This window comes from Carcharhinus amblyrhynchos, chromosome 11 (assembly GCF_965287045.1).
Source record: "Carcharhinus amblyrhynchos chromosome 11, sCarAmb.v2.hapA, whole genome shotgun sequence".
In the NCBI taxonomy this organism is placed as follows: Eukaryota; Metazoa; Chordata; class Chondrichthyes; order Carcharhiniformes; family Carcharhinidae; genus Carcharhinus; species Carcharhinus amblyrhynchos.
This window is the reverse complement of record NC_137334.1, coordinates 63,739,968-63,764,091: the sequence shown is the minus strand read 5'-3', so window position 1 is coordinate 63,764,091 and position 24,124 is coordinate 63,739,968. Positions and strand designations below refer to the sequence as shown.

Below are 24,124 nucleotides of genomic sequence, written 5' to 3'. Positions count from 1 at the left end.
GACAGAAATGTAGGTAACTATTTCTATAGGTTATTTTTACGTAACAGGCAACTATTTCAATGTTTCTGCTCAATAGGGCAACATTCGCACGCGCACATTCCCCCGCCAGCACGCGCGCGCAGCTCGGACGCGCGCACGTCCGGGGCGCACGGTGAGGGCGTGCACGTGCTCAGTCCAGCCCGCGGGTAAGGCAGGAGCGCGCACGCAGGCGGGCCGCGTCACGCTGAGCGAGAGCGCGGAAGGCTGCAGCGTTTGTTTTATTTTGCTGTCGCTGCGAGATGTGCTTGGGCCGAGCGGAGAGACGGCGGCGGCGGCGCTGCTGCTGTTGGGGGAGGAGAAGCTGAGTGGCCTCCAGTCCACTTGGTTCATACCCGACTCGGAGTTCCCCAGCGGCAGGACCGCCGGAGCGGAGAGCGGGCCGAGGCGGCTGGCCTGGCCGGGTTTCAAGGAGCAGGCGGTGGGCGAGCTTGTTTGGAAAGGAGCAGGCTGCTTGCGGCCTAGATGCTTCAGCTACTGTGAGGACTGGGGGCTCCGGGTTCGCTTGTAAGTCATTTTTTTTAGTGAAGGAAACTCCTTTTATTGCCTAGTTCATTACTTATACCAATTAAAACTGTAAGGTGCTTCAATCAGGACTTGAGTCAGTGCTCTCAAATGACCCTTGTGTGTCTTTACTAAGTAGTCCCACTTATTCAGGCAGAAAACCTGCCTTTAAGGCTATTTCAGTCCAGTACTATTAAATACTCTACAGCATCTCAGTCCAGATCGAAGTAAAGTTTAAAACTTATTTGTTAATCTGTTAATTTGTTAAGCAGACTTACGTTAACACTGCAGTGAAGTTACTGTGAAAATCCCCCTCCTTCATACTGACATAGGTCAAGCTTTGTCTGTATGCCCCAGTCTGTAATACTGATATCCTGGCTGTGTTGACACTTCCACAAAAACAAAAGTCATCAGAGTTAAGATTGCAACGCAATTGTTGACTTATGGGGAGGTTTGCTGATGGGGCCTCCCAGAATGATCAAGCAGTAAACTTCCAAAGTGATGGTGGACCAAACCTTATTCATAATCTAATTTAACCTTAAACTCCAGCTCAGTACTGAAGGATTGTTGCATTGTCGAATGGGTTTGTATCCCGTCTCAAACCAAATCTGTCTGTTCTGGTGGATGTGTTAGCTGATAATATTTGAAGAAGAATAAAGCATTTTCTTTGGGACCTGGACTTGGCCAGTGTTCTACTCTCAGCCAATGCCAAAAAAAGGTGTATAACTGTTCACTTCTCCCATTAATTTTGGTAATTTCTTGCTGAATGCAAAATGGTTAATAAATACGCTTAACCTCCCTGATAATGACTGTAGAAATAATTCATTTTGTGTGAGTTGTTTTTGGATGCTATTGAGAGTATGTGTAAGTTTGGAAATAATTAGGCACAGTTTTTTAAATTTTATATGTTGATGAGACAATTAGTTTGTGTTGTGATATAAATTAATGTGATGTAACAGGTTGACTAGCCTAATTTAGTGCTTGAATTGTCCAGAATGTAGTTAAATTTGAAGCAGTATAAACTAACCACATTATTAAGTCTACTGTAGAATTTTAAGCAATGCAATAGTTATCACATTTTAACCATATAGAATCAGAGGTCTTCACCATGTTAGCATAGACCAAGCACCATCAAAAGCTCAATGAAACTATGTTTGAATTGAAAACAGATCATGAAAGGTTGGATAGGATAGAGGTGGAGAGGCTCTTCCCACTCAAAGGACAGTAGGACTAGAGGGCACAGCCTCAAGATAAAGGGGGGGCAGTTTAGAACGGAGTTGAGGAGGAACTTCTTCACTCAAAGGGTGGTGAATCTCTGGAATTCTCTGCCCGTTGAAGTGGTGGAGGCTGCCTCGCTAAATATTTTTAAGACGCGGGTTGATAGGTTTTTGATAGGCAAGGGGATTAAGGGTTATGGGGAGTGGGCGGGAATGTGGAACTGAGACACGACGGATCAGCCATGATCTTATTGAATGGCGGGGCAGGCTCGAGGGGCTAGATGGCCTACTCCTGCTCCTATTTCTTGTGTTCTTATGTGACAACAAAGATTATTTGATTTTTTTTGTAATATTAGATGGATTTGATGAATGACATTGAGGAAGCTGTTGTACGCAAAATGTATCTACTTAGCTCTGGGAACTTCAAAGTTTAGAAAGTCTGACTTAGTCTGACAGCATCAACCAGCATCTGAGAGTGGGAGAACCTGACGAAAGAGCAACACTCTGAAGGCTAGTGGTGTTTGCCATCAAATACACCTGTTGAACTTTAACCTGGTGTTGTGAGACGTCTTACTGTGTTTACCACAGTCCAACGCTGGCATCTCCACACACAGGAGAGTTGTCAGTGGACTGGAGGGCAACTAATGTAGGAACGAAGGGTAAAGCAGGTAGTTACAGGCCAGCGAGTCTAACATCAGTGGTAGTGAAATTATTGGAAAAATATTCTGAGGAATAGAATTAATATCCACTTGAAAAGGTAAGGATTAATCAAAGATAATTGGCATAGCTTTGTCATGGGAGATCATGTCTAACAAATTTGAATGAATTTTTTGAGAAGGTAACAAAGTATTTAGATGAGGGCAGTGCGGTTGATGTAGTCCAGCTGGATTTCAGATCCCTCCCATGTGATAAACTGATCAAGAAGGTAAGAGCTTATGGGTGCCAGGGCAATTTGGTAAATTGGATCCAAAATTGGCTTACTGGCAGGAAGCATGGAGTGTTGGTCAAAGGTTGTTTTGTGACTGGAAGCATGTGTCCAGTGATGTACTGCAGGGATAGGTGCTGGATCCTTTGCTGTTTGTAGTATACGTTACTGATCTGGATGTGAATGTGGAGTGTGTAATCAGTAAGTTTGCAGATGACACAAAAATTGATGGTGCGACAGATAGCAAGGAGGAAAGCCTTAGGTTACAGGATGAAATAGGTGGGCATGTTAATGGACAGAACAGTGGCAAATAGAATTTAACCCAAAAAATGAGAAGTGATGGAATTTGGGAGGACCAATAAAGCAAGGGAATACACAAACGAATGGTGGGGTGCTGGGAGTTCCAGAGGGACCTTAGGGTGCCTGTCGCAGGTATTCATAAAGACAGCAGAACAGATAGATAAGGTGGTTAAGAAGGCATTGTGTGAAATGTAAGAGCTGGGAGTTTATGATTGAGCTCTTTAAAATGTTTGTTAGGCTACTGCTAGAGTACTGTGTGCAGTTCTGGTCACCACACTATAAGAAGGATGTGATTGTACTAGAAAGGATGTCGAATTCAGCAGGATGTTGCCTGGGATCGTGCGTTTCAGGTATGAAGAGAGGCTGGATAGGCTGAGGTGGCTTTCCTTGGAGCAGAGAAAACTGAGGAGACCTCATTGAAGTGTGCAAAAAAAAAAAGAGGGATACAGACAGGGTAGATGGGAAAAAACTTTTCCCCTTAGGAGGGTCAATAAGAAGGGGCATAGATTTAAGTGAAGAAGCAAGAGATTTTGAGGAGGAATGTTTTCACTCAGGGTGGTGGATATTTGGAACTCTGTCTGAAAGGGTGATAGAGGTGGGAACCCTCACACAACACTTAAGTAGTATTTAGATGAGCAATTGAAACACCACATCATACAAGGTTATGGACCAAGTGCTGGAAAATGGGATTATAAAAGGAATTTGAAGGCTGGTGCAGACATGGACTGAAGGGCCTCTTTATAACTCTCTGATACAAAGCAAAGGAGCTGTGAGCATAGCTTTCCCAAGATGGTTTAATATTGCTTGATGGCAGAATGTCTGGCTTATTTGTCGAATTAAACTGTGGAGCTTAGTTGAAGCATGTAAACACCAATGTAAGATGCCTGTTATAACTTGGTTATTAAAGATATGTAATCACCTCCTGAAATTGCAGATCATAATTCAGTTAAATACAGTGTTTTATGATCAGGGCTCTTGAGCATCTTTGGCTGAAGGACATCTATTCAAATAGTTTAGTAACCATGGATCTTTTCTCTAAAATATACTGATAATACTCATGTTATATGGAAGTGATGTGTGTAAAGAGTATTTTAATGCTTTTCAGACAATAGCAATTATTGATAACAATGAGATTGGTGTGTCTGCTTCTCACTGCAAAATCTATCCATCTATGCCAAGGGCGTGGTGAGAGCAGGAATATGGAGACTGCAGGAGTCTAGGGACAGTAGAACACAGAAAAAGCACTGGGGGAACCAGAGTCCAAGGAGACAGCATGAGACCAGAAAGAAGAACAGGGGGAATAGTGCTACTGTTCACTATTCACTAGCCACTGTTCATTTGAAAAAAGCTGCTACAACAATCTGACCACCTCTGGCATGGATTTTCCTCTTTCCTGACTTCAGTTTGAATTTGGTGTCAAGACAAGGGGGATTTCCTGGCATCCAGCAGCAACTATGACATCAGCAGGAGAAGCGACCAAATCACATTGAAATATTCAACAGCAAACCAGGAAGTAAAATGTGCTCTTGTTCACTTCAAATTGAAATTTTACAAAGACTGAAACAAATGATTGGAATGTACAGTAGATGTTGAAGTATCAAAATTTAAAACGATTTACTAATAAACTAGTTTTCTGTTGAGACTGTTCAGCATTAATTATAAACTTGGTATGGCTTAAAAAAAACTCGGTTATTCCTCATTCAACTTTTTCAAGGGTTTTTACAGAAGGGTTAATAAAAGGGCAAGTCCTCTTCAGGGATTTCCACCGGATTGCATTCTGGTAATATAATACTCTTATAATACTCATGTAATATGAAAGTGATGTGTTTGATACCTTAGAAAACTATGAACATCATTATAATACTTCAGGGGATTGGCTTTGTGGTGGCAGTATGATCCTATGAGAATGTGTTGAATCGTGGACAACTACTTCTGGATTTCTGCCTTTACTGAGGTTTGTAAGTTTTGCATAAAGATTGATGGTTTTCCATCATTATTACTGTAAAACCTGGGCCAGTATCATCAAGCATCTAATGCTGTCAATTGCCTACTACTCCAATAGTAGCATTTTCACGCAGTAGAACACTTAACTAATGCAAAATATTAAATATTTAAATATAAAAATACTATTTAAGTTAGACTAAAATTAATATTTGGAATTGGTTATTACTGACAGCTGGACTACATTTAGTCAAAGCGTCTGAGAGACATCCAGTGAATAATATTCCATGCTAAACAGCAATACAATTACAGAAAGAATGAATATAATTTTAGAAGCTAACATTGAAAAAAATAAATTTAACAGTTTAAAAGTACTATTAATGCTTTCACCTGCCATGTAAGCTTGTGTCTTAATTACAGCACAAATGGAAATGGACGCTTACTGTGATGTTAATCTCAGATTGACGTGTGCAAGTTAAGATTGTGGAAAATACACTAGTAGTTTACTTGCAAAGTTTTTTTTGCAAAAAATATCGAGGTCATATTTTGAAATGGTCTAAATATTTCATAGTTTAAAAATTATGATTCATTTCAATGTCTTGTTATATTGCCACCATTTAATGCCTGTAATTGAATGCCAATGAGAACTAAACCTCCTGAAAACATTGGGGAACATTTTCAAATGTAAAATTTCAGATTTACTATCAATCTCAATTTTCTAAGGGAAAACAAATGAGCAAAATTGCTCATTTTCACATTGCATTGCTAATCATCTTCTTCAGTAATGCCCTCAAGTTACTCTCACCAGTAACACCCATGCTGGAGGCCCTTGTCTATGAATGGTCTTGGCAGATTTGTCATCAGTGCTCCTTTCCCACCAAAATGACAAATTCTTGATCAGCACTTTGAATAAACTGGCAGCTTGCTGGTTTAATGGAAATCATATGGTTTGACCTCTTGTTGGCGACATAGTGCTCTCTCTGCGTCAAAGCCCGTTGTATTTTTCTGGAGTATTCTACAATTTAAAACTCAATTTATTTGTTAAGGGGACTATTTCACTTCGTTGAAATAATCCCTAGTTTATCTAATCTATTATAGATGACTTACTGGAATTATATAGCATATTGTCTTTCAGTTCCTTGTAGGTTGCACACAATGTATTAAATGGTGAACGTCGATCCAGCTAAATGGAGCTCCACTGATAACAGCCAACGACTGAGAAGACAGATACTTAAATACCCTTATCTCTATGGCGGAGGAGGAAAAAAGCAAAGCCACAACTGTGCAGATCAGGCATGGCCCCTACCTTTCTGCCATCACAAATCAGAATATGAACTTGCTTGTTCGGGGCGTGGTCCTGTTTTCCATTGGTGTGTTCTTAGCACTAGTATTGAACTTGTTGCAGGTACAAAGAAATGTTACTCTTTTTCCTCCTGATGTCATTGCCAGCATTTTCTCTTCTGCTTGGTGGGTTCCGCCATGTTGTGGTACAGCATCGGGTAAGTGATCACAACATGTTCTGTTTTGTGATATTGGAGTTTAGGAAATGCCTATAGTGATGTTTTCAAAGATTGTGCAAGAAAATAAGTTTCACTCGAATAAAACTTATCGTACAAGCACATGCATTTCAGCAGTTTAAGCTATTGTTTCATAATCATTATCCCAAAGAAAACTAAGGGCAAAATAATAGCTTTTATGTGTGAGCACCTGTGTTGTGACGCAGCAAGTGAGAGATCTTTTGAGGTCTAGAGTAAAGTGATGGTAGGATTTTTTAAGTAGCTATTTATAAATAGCCTTCCTTTTTATTGTAAACTTGTCAGATTGAATAGTCTTCATTTTTACCTACCTTTAAGACACTATTAACTCGTTCTGGTCATGAGTAAAGACTGTAAGGAAATTATTCTTGCTCTGTGCTTGTTATTGTGCTCTGCCCTAGTTATTGGGACATCACTGTCCATATGGTTGTATGATTTAATTAGTGTTGTTATGTTATGCTTAATGGAGTTGAGATTAGTCCAAATCTCCTTGACCTCCACGTATTTATAAACCAATTAAGTTAATTGGAACTTCGATTTACTAATTATGGGTTTTTTAAAAAAATTTCTTGCAAATAGCAATGGAAGCTGGATGTGTGTGTGTGTGAGATGATTAATGCCACAGTGCACAGTGGAAGCTTCTGCCTTATTTCAGCATGATGTTTGAACACCTGTTGGTAACCATGTTTAGCAAGTGTTTGAAGACATTAAAATGAGTAAAACGATATTTTTCATTTGTGTCGTAGGGGAAGTATTGGAATCAATAATTTGAGATTATAGCTGAGCACTTGGAAAGACCCAAGGTAATTGGGAAAAGTCAGTGTGGTTTTGCAAAAGGGAAATAGTGTCTAACCAATTTATAGGAGTTCTTTGAAGGAGTAATGTGCACCATGGAAAACGGGGAGCCTGTAGATGTACCATACTTAGATTTCCAGAAGGCATTTGATAAGATGCCACAGCAAAACTTACTGCAGAAAGTACAAGCTCTTGCTGTAGAGGGATAACATATTAGCATGGTAAAAGATTGATTAGCAGAAAATAGCATTCATAAATTGATTGGCAAAATGTAATGATTGGAGTCTCACAGGGGTCATCAACCTTTTTACAATTTATATCAATAACTTCAAGGGCGCAAAGGCATGGTTGCTAAATTTGCAGATGACACAAATGTAGGTAGGAAAGTGTGAGATGAAGATGAGGAGGGTGCAGATGGGTAGACATAGGGTAAGGGGACAAAAATCTAACAGATGGCGTATAATGTGTGATGTTTGCTTTGTCAGGAAGAATATTAAACAGAGAATGACTACAGAATTCTGAGGTGCAAAGGGATCCTAGGTGTTCTCGCAAGTCAGTCACAGATGATTATTATGCAGGTACAAGTAATTAAGAAGGCCAGTGGAATACTATCCTAAAGATGTAATTGAACATAAAAGTAAGGATGTTGAACTTTGGTTATGTAGGGCATTGGTGAGACTACATCTCAAATATTGCATGCGATTTCGGTCTAATTTAAGGAAAGATGTAAACGCATTCGAGGTAGTTCACAGGAGGTTTACTGTATTGATAACTGGAATGAATAGGTCCTCCTTTGAGGGAAGGTTGAACAGCTTGTTTCCTCTGGCACTGAGTGCAGACTGACTTAATTGAAGTACACGAGATCCTGAATGGTCTTGACAAGCTGGACATGGAAAAGATGTTTCCTCTTGTGGGTGAATCCAGAACTAAGGGGCACTGTTTTTAAAACTAGGGGTCACCCTTTTAGAACAGAGGCAAGGAGAATTTTTCTTTTCTCTTGTGTCACTCTGGGGCACTCTGCTTCTGAAGGTGGGGTTTTGAAAATTTTTTTGGTGGAGCTGGGTAGATTCTTGTTAAGCAAGGGAATTAAAGGTTATCAAGGGTAGATGGGAATATGGAATTCGAAACAAACAGAACAGCCATGATCTTAATGAATGACAGAGCAGTCCTAAGGGGCTGAATGGTCTGCTTCTGCTCCTATTTTGCATATTTGTATGTGTTTATGGGGTCGGATATACTTATATAAGTTTTTCCTTTGCAAATATCTCTGCTCTGCTGCACTTACTAAAAGATATGTACATTTCTTTTAAAGAGAAAAGACACTAAGATGAGAGCCATTGATCAAATTTCCAGATATAACATAAACGCCAAAAATAAAAAGAAGCAGTTAGGCTAAAAACTCATTTTTTTGTCATATGGATCAGTTGCAGCATTTATTTAACTTAACTCCTTTGTGACTTGCTGAATAATTTAAATATATGAAAGCACTGATAGTGATGTTAAAAACATCTGGTTAATTTTGAACATTTTAAATTACTGAGCTAACTTATTGTGCTGCAACATTAGATTGACACCAACTAATGAAAAAAGTTAGTTGGAATTTTCCTTGAGCATATTACCACCACATTTTGCCACAATGAGTATTACTTTTAAAATATTTTTTGATAGTGATTTAATTGCAGTGTACATGAGATTACAGTCTGCTTTAAGTAATTTGTATAAATTGCAGTTAATGAACTTTGAGCAGTGAACAAATTTGTGATTCTAACATGAAATTGTAATTGTTTTATTGTTTAATCTAAGTTATAAAAATCTAAACATATGGGGATTTTGGAAGTTGTATAGTAGCTCCACAATTTTATACAGGCTTTTAAAATGTCCTCTTGAGAAAGCTGCAATGGTCCATCAATACATAACTGGTTTGTAGGATGATAGCGTTCATGTTTTTGGTATAATGGAGCAATTGAATGAGATGAAGGGCTTTCACAGGAAGGAAAAAGAACAAAGTGAATTAGCAGGCAGTCTTCTTTCCCCAATGCTGCTATTAGAGATGTGGCAGATATTTATCATTTGTTCATTGTCAACAGAGAAATGGGAGACTTGATTGGATGTTGGGTTTGTTACATTTTAATTGGGAACAAAATTGCAAAGAACAACATGAAAAATGAACATGGGAAAAAATGCAAAACTGCCTTTGCCCATAATAGGAGGCAAATTTGTTTCTTTGGTATATTTGTCCATTTGTAACACTTATGAATCCTTATGAAAAACCTTATGAAATTGAATGACTGGAAAGTTTTTTCAAGAGCTTATCCACTTAGTATTATGTATTTGTCATAAATTTTATATATGGCATTGTGTTAGCTGGGTTTATGCTTGCTGAAACAACTGTTTTTTGTTGTTTTGTTTGGTCAGGGCTGTTGAACTGAAGTAACCCAACGGCCTCGAATGCAAAACAAATGCTATTTTAGGTCTTACTAATCAATGCTGTTATTCTGTTCCTGCAGCTGTGATTGGTTTGCTTTACCCATGCATTGACAGCCATCTGGGAGAACCACACAAATTCAAAAGGGAATGGTCCAGTGTAATGCGTTGTGTGGCAGTCTTTGTTGGCATAAACCATGCTAGTGCTGTATCCTCTTTGTTTAACAAACCACAAAATATAGATTTTATTTTTTAAAGTTCATTTATAGCTAAGAATGCAGGATTTTTTTAAGCTCTTACGAGTCCATGTGTGTCAAGAAACTAAATTTAGTATGAATTAATTTCAAAAAATTATTGCCTGCAAAATTAATCGTGAGGTGAATTTCAGTGTAGAAATTCTTCAGAACGTTACTTCGACAAAATCACAGTTCACCATGTGATGAAAACATGGTTTTGTTGGAGTTTGAGTTACAGGATAGTTGATAAACTTGCAAAACAATTTTATCTTTAGGATAAATTTTCTTGGATATAGTTGAGAAAAAAATTCAATGTTGCGCAGTATGGTGGTACAGTGGTTAGCACTGCTACCCCTCAGTGTCAGAGACCCGGGATCACTTCCAGCCTCAGGCAACTGTCTGTGTGTAGTTTGCATGTTCTCTCCATGTCTGCATGGGTTTCCTCTGGGTGCTCTGGTTTCCTCCCACAGTCCAAAGACGTGCGGATTAGGTTAATTGGCTATGATAAGTTGCCCTTTAGTATCAAAGGAATTAGCAGGGTAAATATGTAGGGTTACAGGGATAGGGCCTGGGTGGAATTGTGCAGGCTCAAGGGGTCGAATAACCACTTTTTGACTAAGGATTCAGTGATTCTATGAAATGCTGTCTTTGTCTCAAACCTTAACAAGTCTTTCATAGAAGGTGGATTTTGCCAACAATATGCAGCTCTCCCTTACATTAGCAGCACTTTCCATTGGATTGTGGTGGACTTTTGATAGATCTCGAAGTGGCTTTGGACTGGGAATAGGAATTGCATTTCTTGCCACGTTGGTCACTCAGCTTTTAGTCTACAATGGTGTTTACCAGTAAGTATAAATAGATTTATCTGACTGGGGCAGTTTTGGTGCTTTTCATAAAAGTCGCATTTACTGTGGGTATCAATCTTTGGTTAATATTTCTTTTATCTCTCATTGAGTATTATATAAAACTGAATTGTATTCATTAAAAACGAAATTGGTTTCATTAAAACCAATATAAAGAGTATTTTTAGCGTTGTGGTGCAAGGCCAAATAATTTATAAGCCATACATATTAGGTTACACTTGAGCAATTAAGAAAATATTTGTAATGAACATGCATACATAGTCCATTCTCTAGTGGGCAGATGCAAGCCTGGGTTTACAGAGATCACGAGGTCTGTTTTGTTCTCTGGAACATTCCAACTTCTCCCTGGAATGATTGAATCCAGCAGATGGAGTGGAATATGTGCAGTAATGTATTCTTCTGAGCAGCAACAACATAACCTTGAAGGGGGGCTGGTGGTGGGGGAACCATTGACCATAAACTAAACTCGACCAGCTACGTACTGTGGCTACATAAGCAGGTAAGAGGCTGGGAAGTCTGCAATATGTAAATCATCTCCTGACTCCCCAAAGCCTGTTCACCATCACAAAGCAAAAGTCAGGAATGTGTTGGAATACTCTCCACTTGTTTGGATGAGTGCAGCTCAAACAATACTCAAACTCTGCATCATGCTGGAAAAGTTAGTCTGCTTGAATGGTACCCTATGGCACATCTTAAGCATTCACTCCCTCCATCACTGAAGTACAGTGGCAGCACTGATTACCATATACAAGATGCATTGCAGTAACGCATCACGTCTCCTTTGCTAGCATCTTCCAAACCCGTGATAAGGTCAGCAATTGCAAATTCCTCTCCAAGCAACACACCATACTGATTTGGAACTACATTACTGTTCCTTTGTCACTGCGTCAAAATCCTGGAATTCCCTTTCTTAATAGCACTGAGAGTGTACCAACATCACATGGACACACAATTCAAAAAGGTGGCTCATCACCACCTTCCCAATGACAATTTAGAATGGGCACAAAATCTGACATAGCCAGCAACACCCACATTCTGTGAAACAATAAAAACACCCTCAAACTTTGGTGTCATGATTTATGATATCGAGTGCCAAATAGAATCACAGCCTTGTTTCTAAATGCAAGCAAAATGTTTTTCTATCTTTCCCTCTCATCTTATGTTATAAATATTGTTGCAAGAGTACTTAAGTTTTTAAGCTGAAGACTTTCCTTTTAGCATCAATAAGGGTCAATTTAGTGAAAATCATCAAAACTACTAAATCCCTCAACTATCAGAATGCAAGCAACATATTAACTAAGAAATGTAAAAACTTCTTCATAGAGCTTGCTGAAGGACTGCAAGGAATGAACTCCTTACATCAAGTAATGTCCAGATGTGAAGTAGTCATTTTTTGCCAACATGTGAACTGTGTTGGATTTTAACTAAGTGGAATGTGACTCCTCAGTAAGGGTAGTTGGCAGTTGTCTATTCTAGTTTGACCCAAGGAAGGGACTTTAGTTTAGCAAAATGTTTTGAACCATGGTGATGCTGTTTCCTTGGCAGTTTAAAAACAATTATTTGTGTTGGCCGCATTTAGCAACAGAAAATAAATTGAGATCGAAAGGTTATTGCCTTGGTTTTACATGCATGAATGTAATAAGAATATGAAGTGACCACTTGCGTTTTATTACTTCTCTAATTTTTTCTAGAAGCCATAGCTCAATGATACACTTGATTTTCAACTGATTGTGATCAGCCAAACGGATTTTATAAAAATTATTGAGAACCAAGAATTAAATTCAACAGTGTCATTTATTTTAATAAAGAACTTGCCTCAAGTTGCCTTTCCAGAACTTGGCACTGAAGGTCAGGTCCCTAGATGCATATGTATAATATAGCTTTGTGCTGTGTTATTATGGAGCTTTGCAGGTATTTCTGGTAATTTAATTGCTTCATTATATTTAATAATGAATAAGAGAATTTGGAAGCTTTGAAGTTTTTTGACCGTAGAAGAGTAAATCTTCAAAGCTTTTCTGGCTGCATATTTCAATAAAATTCTGACCATTTGAAAAAGGGTGAAATAAACTGGCCTTGGGCAGCAGAATGAGTAAAAAGTTATGCTAAATTTTTTTAAAGTCTCCACATTTTGCAAACAAAAAAACTTGTATGAGAGATTTTCTGCTTTATAGATGCCTGTAATTGCAGTTAACCACTTAGTATAAAATTAATGGATGCAGAATCTATTTTGTTTGCATATTTTGAAATATTTAATCCTGCTTAATTTTTTACATCACTGGCTCATTTCTATAATAAAATTACAAAACTGTCCTGCCTGCAGAAAATAAAATTTGTATAATTTTGATATAACTCTATAGAATATCAAATACATTTTGGTGGAAGGTATTATATGGGGTTCAATGCAAATATGAATTCTTTCTAAAAAGATTGCACTTAATTTTATTGATGGGGACAGTTGTGCATATTCCATTGATCATATGCACAGCATAATTGTCTTTCAGTATTTGAGTTTTTGAATAACAGTTCCATTTAGTCTCTTGGACTCGTTTTGATTGCCTGAGGTGAGTGGAAAGGAATTTCTCAGTATTTTGTCCCCCATTTATCTGTCCTCAGTTTTTTTCTGGTTTGTTTTCCTTCCCGGGAGATTATATGGTTGTAAGGAGTCCGCAGAGAAGTGTCTCATCAAAATGGACTATCCGTTATGTTGAGGCTAGCTTTAAGATCTAGCTGGTTGTCTCCTGTCCATCAGTTTTGTGTAATTTAAAAAGTAATTCAGAACATTGCTTCTGGAAGAAGTTTAAAAAGTACTGTACTGTAATTCATATTAAAGTAAAAATTTGCTTGTGACTATTGTGCAACAACATGGGAAAATGTTTTGCTATTGGTGAGATCTACCAGACAGCTTTCACTGGGGGGAAAATTGACAAGATGAAGTTGCCCATCCAGGTCTGTTAAGCATGTTTAGCAGTACTTTTGAAGTTAGTGTCCCATTTAAACACCCAGTTATACTTCATTGCATATGTAAGAGTTGGAAATTTTTGTCAAATCATGATAACAATGGAAATTGCAGATGATGGAACCTTCACAATGCATCCTACAGAGGACAGTAGACCTACTTACAGAAACTTGAGTAAATCCACACTATTCAACACTCAAGCAGAGTCAGGAAGGTGCTGTCAGTTTGTGGTATAATGACAATGAAAGCTGAGAGTTTTCCTATCAATAGCACTGCAAAATCTATGTTATACATTTGTCACGTGAATTTAATACCACATATTTTAACTCTCATTTGTGAAGAGTTAGTTTCTCAATGTGGGCTAGTGTATATAATTTTAACCAGTGCCTTATTTGCTAATTATTAAAGATACAAGGAATATCCTGAACACTTTCATTTCCCATGCTGTTGTACAATAGCCACCAGCAAATTTTTACTTTAACATAAATTACAGTACAGTACTTTTTAAACTTCTTCCAGAAGCTATGTTCTGAATTACTTTACAAATTGATGGACAGGGGATGACCAGCTAAACCTTAAAGCTAGCCTCACAACTTCCTTACAGACTCCCTACAATCTCACAATCTCCTGGGAAAGGGAAAAAAAGGACAGATAAGTGGCAGACAAAATACTAGGAAACCTATAAGTCATTGCGTTATTGAGGGAGGAAAAGAATGGAAATGTCCTTTAAATTCAAAACAATTTCTCAATAAATTGGTGAACAAAGCAAATACAGTGTCGTTAACCTGATTAAAGCAGACTCAGTCTGCACAACCAGGAAGCAAATTTTTAAGTTTTAGGGTCAATATGAAATTAAATCAAAATCCAGGATTAAACTCGGAAAATAGATTTGCAGAAAACTTAAGGGAAAAAAGAAACTTTTTTTATTTTTAGGACTGTGATGTCAGTGGACCTTTTAAGAAAGGGTTTTTTAAAAACATGATTTCTGAAGCTCACAGCTTTAGTGGTTTCTTAGCTCACAGCCCTATCTGATCTCAGTGCTGCCAAATTCCCACCAAATGTCTTTCATTGCTCCTTAAATGGGGTTGTTTGTTTACATTCTGGATTAGTTTCACGATCCTGTGTTGTTAGACAGTTTTTTCAGTTTGGAGTGGTGGGTTTTAGTTTTAGAAGGGACAGCAAGCTAAAAAGAAGTTTCTCCCCCCTCACTGTTATTTTGGAAATTCTGTTGGTTAGCTGAAAGCAAGGCTTTTTTCTGAAGGGTGAAAATCTGCTGCTATTGGGGGCTGGACTAGAATGTCTCTGGTGTTTTATGGAGCTGACTTGTCTTCAAACTGTTCTGAGCCTCAAATGCATTTGGCTGCAGAATTCAACTAATAGCCTTAATCCCAGTATCACATGAGCGTTAGTCTATGCTGCGTTGAACCTGTTTAAAGGGTTGTTTATGAAGGTTGGTTTGAATGGGACAACTTATATATGTGGTTTACTTTGTTATTGTTTGTAATTGTTAGAAGTTATTGCTAATTTTCTTTTCATACACGTTGACTATATTCTTAAATAAACTTCTTTTGGTAAAAGTTCCCTAGTGGGTCTTTTGAATCACACCTGAAGTGATGTGATTATGCTTATCCGAGCCAAATTCAAAATGCAAAACTTATAATTCAGGCTTGCTTCATAAAGCACTTTGGAGTTTCTAATCTGAACCATAATAGGACACTAAGATGTCCTACTGAGGAATAGGTAAAGAACACAATAATTACAAAGAAATGGATGAACAAAAATCTGAAAGTAAATAGATTAAGCAGGTAAATTTGCAGATCACATGCACTGAATCTGGGATCTGCTGCATCTACTTAATTCAGATGTACAGTAATTCTTCACAATTAGATGAAAATTTTCTTAATTTATTAAACAAACACTAAATAGTTTATATAGTTTTCTTGGGTTTTAAAACCACGCAAGTTCTTGCAATCTGTATGTTTAGATGCGCCCATAATAATTCTGTATCTCAATATATGCAAATGTTATGTTTATATTTTTAACTGTCAGTCTGAATTCCGTGTTTATTATGAAATGCTTTCCCATGTTTAATTCACTTGGTTGAAAGTTGCTGCTCTTGTGCATATGGGTTTATATCAGTTATAGACTTGATTTCAATTTCAAATTTAGTAATTCATAAAGAGCAGAATCGGTTAGTGCACTGAAAGCTTAATACATTTTACATGAGGTTATATTAAAGTTTTGACTTAATGAGATATCTGTATATTGGGAAACAAATTTTATCTATTGCACTTTGTTTTACAGATATACATCTCCAGATTTCCTTTATGTTCGATCTTGGTTACCTTGTATATTTTTTGCTGGTGGAATAACAATGGGAAATATAGGACGCCAGTTAGCAATGGTAGGTAAACACTTTTTATATAGATTTATTTTAATGGGTATTTGATGATAACCTCTCCGTGCTTCCCAAATTCCCAGATGAAAATTATCTATAAAATTTGGCCCTTAACCATTTTAATGATTGAATATATTTATGGTTCTTTTTTTAAAAATATATATATTTATGCAGCAAGAAGCCTCAGAAATGCTTTAATGAATAATAAATGAATTTCTATCTTTGTACTGAAAAATGCTTTCAAAATTCTGTCATTTTGTGTAACCTGCCTGCCTTTCCTTTATAATTGAAATGAAGTTGATGAATGTACATAGCCATTAGAACTGCCCCATCCCAGGCAGCTAGAACAACTAATGTCATAGTACAGACAACACTTGTGTATCCCACAGGCAGTATGTGGAATAGTATGAATTTTGAGTATAAGTACCAAGAATAGTAAAGAGATTCTTTCACCCTTAAGTGTTAGTTTTCTTCATTAATATGCACTTTCAGTTATATGGTACTATTTAGCTCTTCACAACCAATCAAACTGCTAAAGTGTGCTTGCTGTAGATAGGCAAGCAAAGAAACCCATCTCCGCAACTTTCACTTAGAAGTTAATTGTTCTTGCCTTGTAGATCTAGTCAAGCTAGTTTTTGCCAACAAGGAGGAAGACTCATTGACATAATTCTGCAGGCCGCTACTTTTGTGGCATGTACAGGTTTTCTCATGATAGCACGTGTGAATTCTGTGAAGTCCATGGAGGTATTGCTCCATGGCACTATCTGCCCCTGGGGAATTGATGTAGTCTGTGTGGCATCACTTTGAATGATAAGAGAACAAATTCCTCTTGCCCTCCCTGTCACATATTGAAAATAAACTCTCCTCAAGGGACTTTACATATAAGAATTCCCTACCCCCGCTCCTTCAACTTCCCACAAGTGTTACCATGACCAGAACAGAGGGCGTGTGGAATCTCAACAAAAGCTAGGAATTGAAATGAAGTTGGAGCCTTGGATGGACAGCTGTTGACTGAAATGGCCAATATAGAAAAATGCTAACAGCAGTAGACAATCCAGTCCTTCAAGCCTGTTCTGCGTTCATTTAGATCATGGCTCATCTGCACCTCCATTTATTTCCCTTTGCTCCACACCCCTTGGTACCTTTATCTAACAGAGTTTGAAAATTTTAATTGACTAGCATTTTGCAGAAATGAGTTCCAGATTTTTGCAATCTGTTGTGTGTTTACATTCCTGCATGTCCTAGGGCTAATTTGATTTGGCATGTTTGTTTCATCTGTACCACCAGAGATATTGTTCCTCTGTGTGACCTACAGAATCACTTCAATTTTATCAGCTCATTCTACAACCCCTCAACCCTCCAATACAAACCACATTCATGCAATCTGCCCTGGAAATCTAAGCTAAGGCATTCAGGTAAATATGCATTATACCTCTAAGAAGACCAATATATGTTTCCTGAGATTCAATGCCTGAAGCTGAATGATGTGCTCCCAGTGGGACCTGACCACTTTTGAATTCCAATTCCTTAAAATAAAGGTCAACATTCCATTAACTTTTTTTCACTTTTAGTACTTGTGCACTAGCTTTTATGTTTGGTGTGCATAGGATTTAAGCATCTGTGTTCCTAATTGTTGCCATTAAGAAGATATTCTGATCTGTCTTTTTTGGACTGGAATGAATACTTCCACACTTTCCTACATTGGACTGCACCTGTATAGTTTTGCCCATTCACTTAGTCTCACAGTGATCCATTGCAACTTCCTGCACAAACAACACTTTGCTTTCTAATTAACTATCATCTTGAGTAAACATGAATAAAGGAAATCTAATTCTTTTAACCAAATCACTAATACGAATTGCTACATCCCATCATACAGAATACATATCCACAAAGGAATGGAGCGATTGGGTAATATGTTTAGGAGATTCTAGCAAGTCAGATTTCAAAATGGAAATGTGAGGAAAGATAAATGATGTGCATTTCTGCATGTTTTAGTAACTTTTGTAATTGGACTATTTAGATTGAGGTGCTTCAGATCCACAATGGGGTAAGTGGTGGACTCTATGGAAGGGATTACATTAATGTGCTAGTTTCTGTTTTTGTGAAAAGAGAAAATGCTGGAAATAATCAGCAAGTCAGGCAACATATGTGGGGAGAGGTTGAGGTAATGTTTTAGTTTGGTGACTCTTCATCAGAAATATCCCCAGATGCTGCATGACCTGCTGATTATTTCCAATGTTTTCTGTTTTCATTTCAGATTCTTAGCATCTGCTGCATTTCACTTTTGCATTCATTTTCTTGTTCTGTGCTTCAATATTCCAATTGACTTTAGGGATGATTTTACAAGTGAAGAAACAAGGCAATGTTCGTAATTCATATTCTTTGGATGTCCTACAACCTATGAGCAATGACCACCTTATTTTCTTTCTGATTGCAGTATGAGTGTAAAGTTATTCCAGAGAAACCTCATCAAGATTGAAGTACTTGTGGAAATTTGAAGATTTCAGTTAGACAATTGGAAATGAGGATGATATGCCAAATGAATGTAAAAAGCTGTAAATAAGGTTTCTGGCTGTAAAATTGCAGAAACTGCAGTTTTTGTTTCACTCTGCTATATGAAATGCAATCTGTGATTGCTAGTGGTTTAAAATGTCCGGTTAGAGCATTATTGTGTGGGGAATACACTTGCAAGACCATACATCTATATGAAACTCTGGAGTCAATCTTAGTACATGGAGAACATTCATTTTATTCCCAGGGAAAGATTTTGGAACGTTTTTATAGATGTGTGCTGCCAAACAGGTATATAATTACATTGCTCTGTTAGTTTTAATCTGGATGAGCAAACGTTTCAGATTTTATACTCCGTTTAAGATAGTCATTGGACAGTGTCCTGCAATTATTTAACTAGCTCTATTTTTAAGTATCTTAAAATTGCAATTGTGCCGTTTTTTCTCAATTATCAGCTTGCATGCCTATATTTATAAATCATTAAAGTTTAGACGATTCAGCAATATTTGAATGAAGTGCAACGTTAGTATTCCTGATTTTTAAAGTATATTTTATACAAGGATAATATTTTATGGTTCTGCCTTACAGGGAATGTAACATCTGAACTATTGGCTCATCCCCACTTTAGAATCCTGCTTGTAGCAATAGAAATAGGATTTTTGCAGATGCATGAAGCTGCTTCTGTCGACATATATATGCACAAATGTGTCATGCTACTGAAGCAATATACTATTAATTGATATTTCAAAATATGGTGAGCTCTGCGATTAACTATTGTAGCAGGGATTGAACATCAGCAGCATATCTTGGCTGATCTGTGTTTTCAGGTTGTTTTGAAACATTTAAGAATGCTATTGTTTGTTTCATTTAGGATATAAAATTTTGTTTTGTAGGGAAGACAATCTTGCAGCAGCTTACTGTTAAATAAAAACTATTTTAAGAAATTTGTTAAAATGATAATGCAAATTGTTCTGTCTATTTTGTTTTAATGGGACCTTCTGTCTTTTATGAACCAAGACATTCAGCTGTCAGTTGGGTAAAATCATTTGGCTTCATAAGTATCTTCAACTAATTTATTCTGATTTAAATATATACTGAATATTCCAATAAAATATTTACTTCAGTAAAGCTGACTGCACCAGTCCTGTGGGGAAGGAAACACATTTTATTTGGGAGACAAACACTTCTAGTTACACAGTGCAACTCTTGATAGTTTTTAATGGTAGTGGACGGTATTTATAGAAAAATAAGGTCAAGTGACAAAATTTAAGCAGAAAAGCTTTCTAATTGCATTGGATTGTGGAATGAGTTCAAACATGCTTGTATATTCTCTACATAAATTATATCCCTAAATAAATCTCACTTTATTTGTACATTTCATCTGCATTGTGACCATTACCAAAATTTAAAGTTAAAATTGATGTGATTTCAGGTTTAAAATAGAATCACATGTTAATGCTGCACATTTATTTATTTTAAGTTTGGATCAAATAGCTCTCTACAGAATTCTGCAGTGCGCTTTCTACCCATGCTCACTTCAATGTCTGCAACTTTTCACGTTAATTTTACCAAGTTATGTCCATCGTCCAGGATTTTGCTGCATGAAGCACTGAACTTCATAATGGACTATTTGATGTAATTGTTTACGATGCCAGGACTTTATTTCATCAAGTAAAGCAGAATAAGTGTAGGGTACCGATATTGAAGCATTTTGTATGTATTTGCGTTGAGTGAAATATTAACCATCAAGTGCTTCAACAGTTTTAGTAATAGATTTTAGTTTTAGTTTACCAGTATGCAAAAAGAGATAAGGATTCTGTAATAGCCATAGAATAATATCGCAGTGGTTATGGAAATTGCGAGGAACTCTGTTATCACTTTAAAAAGGAGTTGTCATATTTTTCACAATAAAAATTTATACCATGCAAGTGTAGAGTTTTGTTTCCTGGCTTACTATTTGATTTCATTAATAATGCTTGTAATGGTACAAAGACTAATGTTCGCAAGATGGTGCCAGAGCGAGGCGACTTCTTGTAAGCTGTGCCCAGCTTACCCTCTAATTCCATCTTTTACTCTTGTTCTATGCTTCTAAAACTTTTTTCTAACTCTTTTAAACCACTCTAACAATGCTGTAATTCAATCTCCTCTTAGAAAAGCCTGAGGACATATACCAGCTGACTTAAGAACAGTTTCTTTCCAGACTTCTGAATGGACCTATCTCATATTAAGTAGAGGTCTTTCTCTACACCCTAGCTACGACTGGAACACTATATTCTGCACTGCCTCCTTTTCTATGTCCGGTATGCTTTGTATAGTGCACAAAAAAAAATACTTTTCACTGTATACTAATACATGTAACAATCAATTGCCATTCATTATCACACTTCCTATTTGCCTCCATGGTATAAGTCTACCAGTGTTTTTTGTTTTATTTCTCTTTAAATTTGCCCTTTCCAGACAGAACCTCTACATGCTGAGGTACATTAGTATTAAGCATTGGGTAAGGCACTAGAAGCCTATGGTGCCATTTTTGCAATTTCCTGCCATGAATGAAATTTTGCCTGGTGATGGAGCATCAAAGGCGCTCTTCAATAACTCCTTTTAGCGTTTGAGCAGTTCTCTCTGCTAGACCATTTGAAGCCAGCTGAAATGGCTCAGTACGCATGTTCTGAGATGTATCCTGGTCTTTTGCATGAATTCTTTTAATAATTTGTAAACATAGTACTGTTACTCGAAACAAGCTAATGTGGTAGACCATGAACTGTAAAAAAAAAAATTTGATGTTGCTTCTCAATTGTCAAGAAGCTGTAATATTCATGTCCTTCCAACCATTTTGAATGCATGTCTACAACACTCAACATGTGGTTCATGGAAGGTACTACAAAGTCCATGTGCAGTCCAGACAATCTAGCCACTCCCAAGGAAGAAATAGTACCAACTTCTGCGTTATGTGAAGTGGAACAGGACTTTACCTTCAAGTCCAGATTGAGGCCACTATACATATGACCCAGCAAGACTTTTTTTAATTCCAATTCAATCCAATCAAATCCAATTCAGAGTGTCAACAAGTTGACATTCCAGGTTCAAGCTGACAAGACAGAGCTCTCACCTCCTGTCTTGGGCTTGATCTACATGATAGATTCTCCTCCAAGGCTTGATCTCATTTGCATCTTAGCCAAAAGACCGAGATGCTGCTATAAAAAATTATTTGAAATGAAAATGTAACCTAATGACTTCAACCAAGTACAGCATGTCGATACTACACTTGATCTGAACCAAAAGGCCGAGAAGCTAGTCTTTTCATTCCATACACATCTGGATGAGCCTCATGAATTGTATGCGTGACTAGTGAATGGCCAAGAGACCATTCTTGAGCCTCACTCCATGCATCCATCTTGTACACTTAACTCATCTCTATGCTTCACACCTTCAATGATAGTTGGCCATCCTTGAATCAGAAATCTTTCAACTTGTGACAGAAAATGACCTCAATTGCTTAAATTTCTTCCCACTTACTGGAGAATGTGCAAAATTCTCATAAAACTTTCTCCAGAGGATTCAATACCTTGTATGGCAAATCTGGTAAAGGGCGATGACTCAACGTGTATGCATTTGTGTTGTCTTTCCCTGTTCTGTGCACAATTGTTGTACTGATAACTGGCAGTGTAAACACCCAGTGCTGTATTATTGCTGAGGCCACCAGAGGAATCATTTCAACTCACTGAAAAGACTTGTGGTCAGTACATATAGTGAGTAAATGACCAAGGAGGTACTGATGTAATACTTCCACTACAAAAAACGATAGCTAGACACTCATTGTCCAACTGTGACTATTCGCTTTCAGCTTTTATCAGCATCCGAAGTGCAAAATCGCTGGATGCTTTTTACCTGTCCTCCAATAATTGAGAGAATACCGTCCCCACACCGTAGGGCAAGGCATTGCAAGACAGACAAGTTGTATGGATCAAAATGGACTAGCAGACTACCCAATTACAGCGGTGCTTCCATGTTCTTGAAAACCTTCCTTATAGACTCCCCACTTCCATTTACTTTCTTTGTGCAGAGGTTGGTATAGTGGAGCCAACAGAGTAGACAGGTCCGACAAAACTTTCCATACTAGTTTATTAAGCCCAAAGATGACCTGAGCTCTGACACATTCTTGACCTCCAAAGCTTCTTTCAAACTTTCTCTTCCACAGGAGATATGCCTTGTGCAGTGATTCTGTGGCCTTGATATGCTACACTTTATGCCTGGAAAATGGATTTGCTCCTCTTGAGTCGCAATCCCTCCCCTGAAAACTTTCTAAAAACTTGATCCAAGTGCTCCTCAGTCTTCCCTGTAATTAAGATGTCATCCAAGTAGACTGCAACCTAAAGTTGAAGTGTATTTATTAGTGTTGCAAATAGGCTTACATTAACACTGCAATGAAGTTGCTGTGAAAATGTCCTAGTTGCCATACTCCAATATCTGTTTAGGAGCAAGGAGGGAGAATTTAGTATGGCCAATGCACCTAACCGGCATGTCTTTCGGACTTTGGGAGGAAACCAGAGCATCCGGAGGAAATCCACGCAGACATGGGGAGAACGTGTAGACTCCGCACAGACAGTAACCCAACCAGGAATCAATCTGTGAGACAGCAGTCTTAATCACTGTGTGACCCATGCTGAGGAATGCCTTGCAATAGGCAATCCTTTGAAAGATTGCCAGACTGGAGGATATATCAGAAATCAAGCTTGAACAGCACTTTATGTGTAATGATGGTCATGTACTGCTTCGCATCTTCCTCTAGCAAAAGTGGTTGATATGCCTGGCTTGTATCCAGTTTTGAAAATTTCTTGCCTCCCGGAAGAGTTGAAAACAAATCTTCCATCTTGGGTGATGGATGAGCATTTAAGTTGGAAACCTGGTTAATGGTAAGCTTATAGTCATAGAAACTTAAAAACAAGAATAAGCCATTCGGCTCTTCGGTCCTGCTCTGCCATTCATTTTGATCGTGGTTGATCGTCAGATTCAATATCCTGATCCTGCCTTCTCCCTACATCCCTTGATCCCTTTAGCCCCTAGAGCTATATCTAATTCTTGAAATCTGACAACATTTTGGCCTCAACTACATTCGGTGGTAGTGAATTCCATATATGCGCCACTCACTGGATGAAGACATTTCACCTCATTTTCAGTTCTAAAAGGCTTACCCCTTATCATCAAACAATAACCCCTAGTTCTGGACTCCTCCATCATTGGGAACATTCTGAATCTACCTGTCTAACCCTGTTCGAATTTTATAAATTTCTATGAGATCCCCTCTCTTCTAAATTTCAGCGAATATAATCTTAACCAACTAAGTGTCTCCTTGTATGACAGGCCTGCCATCCCAGCAATCAGCCTGGTAAACCTTCATTGTACTCTCTCTCGCAAGGACATCCTTCTTCGTAGAAGGACAGCGAAACTATGCACAATACTCCAGGTGTGGCCTCACTGAT

At 37.8% G+C, this 24,124-nt stretch overlaps 1 protein-coding gene and 1 pseudogene across 1 annotated transcript; one reads left to right on the top strand and one right to left on the bottom strand.

Annotated features, from left to right (window-relative positions):
- Window positions 1-227: 227 nt before the first annotated feature.
- Window positions 228-20,572, top strand: insig2 (insulin induced gene 2). Its single transcript, XM_080199298.1, has 6 exons — window positions 228-543; window positions 6,059-6,422; window positions 9,761-9,885; window positions 10,592-10,758; window positions 16,037-16,136; window positions 18,571-20,572. Exons 2-6 carry the CDS (start codon window positions 6,173-6,175, stop codon window positions 18,610-18,612), a joined length of 684 nt encoding a protein of 227 aa, XP_080055424.1. The 5' UTR covers window positions 228-543; window positions 6,059-6,172; the 3' UTR covers window positions 18,613-20,572.
- Window positions 20,573-21,792: 1,220 nt separating this feature from the next.
- Window positions 21,793-21,939, bottom strand: LOC145350385 (U2 spliceosomal RNA; annotated as a pseudogene).
- Between the last annotated feature and the right edge of the window lie 2,185 nt (window positions 21,940-24,124).

Bases quoted from the DNA above. Each gene is read 5' to 3' on its own strand.
- insig2 (XM_080199298.1), top strand. From the start codon at position 6,173: ATGGCGGAGGAGGAAAAAAGCAAAGCCACAACTGTGCAGATCAGGCAT. The intron at 6,423-9,760 runs GTAAGTGATCAC...CTGTTCCTGCAG, and splicing joins ATGTTGTGGTACAGCATCGG to CTGTGATTGGTTTGCTTTAC. The intron at 10,759-16,036 runs GTAAGTATAAAT...TTTGTTTTACAG, and splicing joins GTCTACAATGGTGTTTACCA to ATATACATCTCCAGATTTCC.